An 8,831-nucleotide genomic window follows, 5' to 3' on the forward strand; every position below is an offset into this window, starting at 1 on the left:
CTATGAAAAGGATATTGTATGTGATGAGAATCAAATGCACCAGCACCAGCATCATCAGCAGACGCAGCAGCCACAGCCACAGCCAAAACACAACGAGCACTGGCAACAGAGCAACACTAACACAGCGACCACCGCCACTTGCACCGCCGATTATTCACTGCCCTATCAGCAACAAGAACAGCAGCAACAGCAACAGACGCAACATCATCGCCACCAACACATGCCACGCAAACAATCAGCGCACGGGCACAGTCACAGTCCACACCATAGTCGTCACACCTCACCGCACAGTCGCCATACATCACCGCACAGTCGGCACACCTCACCGCACAGTCGTCACACATCGCCCCACAGTCGTCATACCTCGCCTCATAGTCGTCATACCTCGCCTCATAGCCGTCATACCTCCCCCCATAGCCGTCATACTTCACCTCATAGTCGTCATACATCACCTCACAGTCGTCATACTTCACCGCATGGTGGTGCTGGGGGACATGGTCATAGCCATGGACACGGCCACTCGCACACTTCACCACACCAGGCTCACCATCACATGCGTGATCAGCAACAGAATGGCAACAACGACAATACACCAACGGAGCCATTTGTGCGCAATAGCGCTTTGAGGGCTTCGGTTAGGAGTACTTCCTCGCATATGCATCCCCATCATCATTCGCATCATCATCATCGTCGACGCAAGCGGGGAGCCAGCAATAATGGCATCTCCAATGGATCCGCGGCAGCAGACGTCGAAAGCGGCACTCAGTTGTCCCAACATCATCATGAGGTGGCTGGCACTCAGCACTCCGTCTCCCGGCAGACTCACACCACTCATGCTTGCACCAGGCGCCATCGTTCTGTTACCGATCTCTCCAATGCCTCGCTCAATACCTGCAACGATCCCACTTGTACGGATCGTGAAGTCCAGGAGATCTTTGTACACAAGTCCTCAGCGACTTGCTGCTCAGGTTCTAGGCCCGAACTTGCTCAATACTTTGCAGAAGATCTGTATGGCTCTTCTTCGCGTCGACCCTCATCTTGCTGCACTTCCTCGGATTACTGCTACCAAACCGATTCGACCAGCCTGTATGGTTCTCGCTCCTCGCTGAGCCGCAATAACTCGGTGAAATCGGCTTCGGTAACCCTGAGGAAGAAGAAGATAAGCCAACAACGCCAACCCAGCTATCATTCGATATCTTTGAGGGCCCTCAATGATTCGCGACCTGGCAGCAACATGGGCTCGCTGGCTTCCATTTTTGATCGTGCCAAACAATATGCTGAGAATGGTGAGAAGCTACACGGCTCGGCGTCCAAGGTAACTATAGAAAGACAAACTTCGAAAGATGCTTTAAGTAATGACCTACCTGAATATGCTTGTTCTCCCTCCCCGATAAGGTGGAGCTTCCTGGCTGATGGTAAGCCCAGCGCCAAAGATACGACAACAGCAACAGCAACAGCCACACCAGTAACGTCAACCATCAACAGCTCGTCAATAGCCGCCCACAGAGCGAGTTCATCTGCGAAAGCCAAGGAGGCAGAGCAACACTCCAGCAAACGCCAGACCTCAAGACAACATCATCATCATCAGCCACCATCGCAGCACCCCCAGCAGCCACGTAAACCAGAAAGAGCCCACAAGCCAGAGGCCAGAGCCTCTGAGCATCCCCAGAAGCCGCCCAGATCTCACTCTCAGCATAGAAAGTCCATACCCTCGGCAGAGGAGAGACCTTCGACCTCGTCGTCGCGCAAATGTTGTGAAAGTCCTTGCAAATATGAGGAGTCCACCATGGTGCAGTTCCATCAAGATGCCGAAGCCTTCAACAACTGCTGCAGCAATTACATCCAGTGCAACACCTACCTGGATCAGGATCTGCAGATAACCAGCGAAGACATTCACCACTATCTGGCCAAGGGACAACAGGATGTGGGCAACATTTTGAATAACACCAAAACCTACCCCTTCCAGCCGAGCAATGCCTTGGAGTTTCAGTATAAGAATAATTTTGCCAATAACAACGCTGCCACCAACACATTGTCCTCGGTGGAGGGTGCCGAGAGCATGCGCAGCTATGACAGCCGTTTTCGGCGCAATTCCAGCAAAGAGACCAATCTCAATCAAAACTCTGGCAGTGAGACTTGCTCAGGGGCAGCCGGCGGCGCAGGAGGAGGCGGATCGTGCTCCGCCTCTGCCAATATTAACTTGTCTTCGAGTACGAATAACATAAACATCGTTTTCAGCAGCTCCACTGAACGCAATGCCAATGAGGTGAAATTTATCAACACCACTTCGCGTTCTGGCACCTCGGTGGTGTCATCGGAGGCCCATCATAGCTCATACTTGCCCTATAGCTATCCCACTTATGATTATACCAACATGTCCACCAACTCCACCTTTGACAAGACTCTGGGCATTGATGAAATACCCGCCAGTGGGCATAGGGGAGATGATGGAACCACCGGCACCACTTCCTCCAGTCAGCATTCCTCGTCGCTGCATTCGCCCGAGCCCCAAAGAGTTTCATTTGAGTCTTTCGATGCTGCCTCTGGCCACAATTTGATTTCCTCACATCGTGGCAGTTGTCAATATTCGCCCACAACACCACGCTCACCACTGTCGCCTGGCTCTCCGGGGGCCTCTTCCACATATTCGGCTTCGATAAATCCCTCAACCACATCTTACGTTCATTTGCAGCAACATCATCCACATTACGATTATCCGCCTGGCATACAAAGGTCACATGTTCATGCTCATACCCATGCGCATGCGCATTCGCATCATTTACACGATCATCATCTGCGCGAGAGCTTTAAGATCAGTAATGCACTGAGAAAAGTACGCAAACGAGCACGCAAATACACCGACTTTTTACGCAAGAAATAGACGAGTGAGAGAGCATGAGTAGTGTGTAGTAATGAGATGATGAAGTTTAGGCGAAGTATGATTGGCAGCCAGATGGGGAAGAGAAAGTGAGCGGGAGCGGGAGAGAGTCAAAGATATGACGATTTTGGAGGAGGTATAGACAAGCACAAGCATTGATATTCAAACAATTTTTTCTTTTACTAATAATTTTTGTGCACTTATAAAATCACTTTTTCTGAGGCTTGCTCTCTCATTGAATTATTAAAAAATTTATTTTATTTTTCTGGCGAGAGCTTAATCAAAAGCCTCCACACCTATTGTGGTTGAATAAGTCCCCCAGATAAGGACGAAACTCGTCCCACAGTGGCTCTCCTTTTTCATTACACCAAATCTTCAATCTCTAAGCTAGTCTCGAAAGAGCTTTGTTTTCCTGGCGAGAGCTTAATCGAAAGCCTTCATTTGCATTGATATAAGTACGACCTACCAATGTATAGACCTCGAAGCCTTCACACCTATTGTGGTTAATAAGACAAAACTCGTCCCACAGTGGCTCTCCTTTTTTATTACACCAAATCTTCAATCTCTAAGCTTGTCTCGAAAGAGAGCTCGTCTCGAAGAGCGGAGGCCACCGTAGCGCAGAGGTTAGCATGTCCGCCTATGATGAACGCCCGGGTTCGAATCCTGACGAGACCACCACAAAAAAAATGTCTACGGTGGTTTTCCCCTCCTAATGCTGGCAACCTTTGTGATGTACTATGCCATGTAAAACTTTTCGCCAAAGAGGTGTCGCACTGTGGTACACCGTTCGGACTCGGCTATAAAAAGGAGGCCCCTTATCATTGAGCTTTAGACTTTAATCTGACTGCACTCATTGATATGTGAGAAGTTTGCCCCTGTTCCTTAGTGGAATGTTTATGGGCAAAATTTGTATTTGTAGGCTTGATTTTGTGCATGCGTTTCATTGTGGAGTTGCCATCTTTTGACATATCCCATTGCCTTAATGAGCTGAGAGATGTGCCTCTTCCTTACCAAGATAAACTTCCTGCCTCGTGATTTGTCGTTGTCAATCGCAATAAAGGGAAGGTGGTGTGTGCCATTTTTATAGAAGCGATCTGCGAGAGTTGTCAGCATGTCTTACTCGCAGATAATTCTTCACACACAATGGGAAAAGTACATCTTCCCCACCAAGTCCACCTTTGACGAGTCGACCTAGACAATTTGGCACAAAGTGTTGCGGCCAACCATCCCATTAGCTCAAGTCGAGCTTTGCGTCCTGCCAGAGAGTATGGATATTGCCGTAAAATAACTTAAAACTTAGTGGCCAAAAATACATTTTTCTTGCAAAAATGAGGTACAAGATTATGGTGAATAGAACTATCATAGATGATGGTGGATTCCTAAAAAATACAGATGGTGAATCGGAGCTCGGTATACTGAAGACCAATCCCAGCAAAACAATAAGGGAAAATGGTCAGTTATACAGGTTGCCAAGAATTCACAGGTAATGGTGTATTTCGACCACATCTTACTCAAAGACATAGTTTTCGGTGCAGTGGTACACTGGCTCAAGCAACGTGCAGTTCACCGCCTGGGCTATCGAGCATATTTTGGGTGTAACACAGTTTCCACAGTTTGATCATAGGTTAGATTTAAGTGGCAGTCTGCAATCAGACTCACTTAGACGTTTTCGGCCCTTGTGAGACCACGGGAACAGAAGAAGGAAGATGGCTTCTAGTTTCTACCTTTGGACCATCCAGATCGCTTCAAAAAGCCCAATAACTTGCGAACTCGAACATCCGCTAAATCAGACAGGTTCTCAAAGAAATGATAACCTAAAGTGGAACTCCTTCTGACTGCCAGTGTGGAATACACACACAGTAGGTGTTTTATAGCCTATTCTTATTCGATTTCCTCATAGCTTCTGCAAAAGTCATTACTGGCAACCTTTAGTCTGTCAGCATGTTTTCCGATTAGAAAATAGCCTGTCATGACGGACACAATGACTGAGACGACTGTTCTAGCCAGTGACAGCAAAGCGTTAGACCTCTTCAAGTCTAGATTAGGCCACAGCCCCCTCTTTTGGCCCTGATCCTGAAAACTTAGCTTACACATCGCTAGAGCCATACCCATAGATTCCAGTTTCCCTGGAACGTGAAAGTTAGTTCCTAGTCTCGCAAGCTCATCTGCTTTATAATTCATCCACATGACCGTCTATGACGCTGAACGCCTGGGTTCGAATACTGGCGAGAACATCATGAAAACTTTCAACGGTGGTTATCCCCTCCTAATGATGGCGACATTATCGTCATGTCTGAAACCATCCAAGTAGAAATCTATGTAACTTCTATTACCAGGTATATCGTAGTTCCAATCGGTTCTATCAGGAATAGTGGTACAGTACTTTTTATCAAAAAGCAGCTCATGTACGGTGGAATCCACACTGCCTGGAACAACGGAACAACCACTTGACCAAAGAGAAAGGTCCCTTATTATATATAGCATTAAATTGAGTGCGGCTGTGATGCACAAAAAAGCCATCCTTTGGATGCGGCTGAGTATTGAACAGTTGGTGGACTTCTGAACCGCCGTCCACCAGACCACAACACCATATAGCATTATAGATCTGACAACTGTAGTATATACCCAGTGCATGATGCTCGGTCTGACCCCCAACTTTTGCCAATGGCTATCTTGTAAGAGTATAGGGCAAGATTTTACATTCTTGCTCTTTTCAAAATGTTGGATTGGAAGTCCAATTTCCTGTCCAGCAAAACACCCCAGTATTTTGTGCTTTCTGTAAATGGAAAATTCTCTCTTCCCAAGGAGACAGGTTCCACCGTAGGTAAATTGTATCTCCTGCTGAAAAGAACTACTTCTGTCTTGCACGGATTTACGCCTAGACCACGTCGCTGTTGCACTTAGAGCTTCCTGAAGTATATCTCTTAGCCGCAATAGCCACTTCAACAACATACGCGACCACTTTTACACAATTTTCTTACAGAGACGATAATATATGGTCAACAGCTATATTCCAAAGTAGAGAACACAGTACACCTCCTAGAGGTATTGCTCTGCTGACCCATCTTTTTAGATCCACAGATCCCAAAACTTTAGTTAGTTATTAATAAACTTTCTTACGGTAGAGTTGATACCTAGAAACTTCAACTCCTTCATAATTGACGTCGGTTTTACATTATTAAAAGCACCTTCAATGTCAAAAAATACTACCATTGTATATCCTTTGATAGCGACAGAACCCTCCATGTAGCCTACTAGGTCGTGAGGGGCTGTTTCAGTGGACTTGCCCTTACCATATGCATGCTGCTGCCGAGATAAGCGATCTCTTTGGATCTTTCCCGTAAGATATGTTTCAATCAACCCCTCAAGAGCCTTCAATATTAAGGCAGACAAACTAATAGGACGAAATCTTTCGCCTTTGTCTGGTAAGGTTTTCCTGCTTTCGGAAAGTAAATGACCTATGTGTCCCACCATTCCACAGGTATATATGGCATGCTGATACAAGCAGAGTATATCTCCCTAAGACAGGGAACCAATCTATCAGACACAGCTTGTAATTCAACCGGTGATACATCATCAGGGCCTGGCGACTTAAAGGAGTTGAAACTTCTTATCCCCCAAAGGATTTTCGGCTCAGATACAATTTCCCCAATAACCTACGACGAATGCATGCCAGTGACAACCTCTTCTGGCGCCACGTTGGAGGATTTCCCGAGAGTAGTTCTAGTGTTTTCTCACTAGACATTGTCAGAGAATGTACTCTGACTTCTGAATGTATCCCACCGTAATAGGTCTCGAGGTCTAGGAGGCCACCGTAGCGCAGAGGTTAGCATGTTCGCCTATGACGCTGAACGCCTGGATTCGAATCCTGGCGAGACCATCATAAAATTTTCAGCGGTGGTTATCCACTCCTAATGCTGGCGACATTCGTGAGGTACTATGCCATGTAAAAACTTCTCCTCCAAAGAGGTGTCGCAGGCACGCCGTCCGAACTCGGCTATAAAAAGCAGGCCCCTTATCATTGAGTTTAAACTTGAATCGGACTGCACTCATTGATATGTGAGAAGTTTGCCCCTGTTCCTTAATGGAATGTTCATGGGCAAAATTTGTATTTTTTTTTTCAAATCGGTGTTCAAATCGGTCTATAACCTGATATAGCTGTCACATTCCTATAAACCAATCTCCCTATTTTATTTCTTGAGCCCTTAAAAGGCCCAATTCTTATTCGATTTTTCGCTGAAATTTTACACATATACTTCTACTGTGGTCGCCAACATTCAATTCAATTAGCAAAGAAATTCTTTTCTTTTATCCTTTGTTTATCTAAAAAGAGATACCGCGCATAGAACTCGACAAATGCAATCCATGGTGGAGGGAATATAAGATTCGGCCCGGCCGAACTTGGTACACTTTTACTTGTTTTAATATCACCATAGATTCGGAAAGAGCTTTCCGAGATGAATCTATTGGTATATAACAGTATTTGTCTCCCTTGACTCTAACATGAAGAGTTTTTGAGTTCAAAATTTTCTGGATAACTATTATTTACGGTCCCTGCAAATAAGTGCTTATTCTGGAACTTCATCGAATGATGTATGTAATGACATTTGGTTTACCGGTATCACAGATGGTATTCCTGTTGATAACTAATTATATTTTAGCAGCTAGAAAACCTAATAAAAATGAGTCATCCATTATTTACATGCCAGAAGTAATGACATGTACTTACCAAGTTTCAGCTGGATGGAATTGTATTGTGCAATACTTTGCAATTTCGTTTGATTGAGATTCCTGTCATTCCGAGAATTCTGTCTATTCTTCTATATACAATTACTAGCCGAACCGGGCCCGCTCCACTGCGCCTTCTTTAACTCTCTAATATCTTTTTAGGGTGGGGCCACTTCGCCCTGAATGTGAACATCGAATTCGTGCCATTGTAGTCTATGACGCTGAATGCGTTCGAATCTTGAAGAGAACATCGAACAAAGCGTTGTTTAAGCCCTCTTAATGTTGGCGACATTTGCGAGGTACAATACATGGTCATTTAGAAAATTTCCCCCAAAAAGGTGTCGCACTGCGGGACGCTTTTCGGACTCGGCTATAAAAAAAAGGTCCCTTATCATTGAGTTTAAACTTGAATCGGAAAGCACTCAATTATGTGTGAAAATTTGCCCCCACTCGGTTCCCGGTGGTAACGTTCTTCCTTAGGGGAGGGACATTTCGACTCAAATATGGATATCAAATTCGTGATGCACTTCTAAATCCCTTTAATTTGAGCCCCGTATTGTCGTGGCCGGTAAATATGAACCGTTTGGAGGGTGTTTTGGGGCTGGGGCGGCCACCGGCACTTTGCACTGAAAATAGATATCAAATTAGTTCTTTATTCCCAACGGAAATGAAGTTCAGTTTAGGGGGGGGCTTTAAGGCGTACCCCAAAACACTTGGCTCCAAAATTGGATATCAAATTCGTTTTCTACCCTCAAATACCTTTCATTTGAGTCCCATATTGTCATAATGGGTCAAATAACCCATTTGACGTATCTTTAGGAGGAAAAGCGCCACCTAGACTTGAACGCAAATTTTGATGTCATATTCGTAATCTACTCCCAAATACCTTTGATTTGAGTCCCATATAGCCATGGTCGGCTAATTTGCCCATTTGGGGTGGGCAACCTCCCATTACTTGGACCTAATGTTTTATGCCATATTCGTAATCTACTCTTAAATACTTTTCATTTGAGTTCCATATAGACATGAAATTCGAATGTATCTGTTTAGTGGAATTTTGGGGTTGGTGGGGCCCGCTGGGTACTTTGACCCAAATTTTAATACTATATTCGTTTTCTGGCTTCCAATACCTTTCACTTGATACTCCTATTGTGCCCATCGGATCACTTTCGGATATGAGTGGCGTTTTTGGGGTTAGTGGGAGGGTCCGCCTCCACTCGATATC

At 45.3% G+C, this 8,831-nt stretch overlaps 1 protein-coding gene across 1 annotated transcript in view; it reads left to right on the forward strand.

Moving 5' to 3' along the window:
• Positions 1–8,571, forward strand: part of LOC106093246 (glucose transporter type 1) — a 308,325-nt gene extending 299,754 nt beyond the window's left edge. The window contains exon 19 of the mRNA XM_059368524.1: positions 1–8,571. Coding sequence (XP_059224507.1) covers positions 1–2,881 — 2,881 coding nt within the window. The 3' untranslated portion in view covers positions 2,882–8,571.
• Positions 8,572–8,831: the final 260 nt, after the last annotated feature.

This window comes from Stomoxys calcitrans, chromosome 1 (assembly GCF_963082655.1).
Source record: "Stomoxys calcitrans chromosome 1, idStoCalc2.1, whole genome shotgun sequence".
Lineage (NCBI taxonomy): Eukaryota > Metazoa > Arthropoda > Insecta > Diptera > Muscidae > Stomoxys > Stomoxys calcitrans.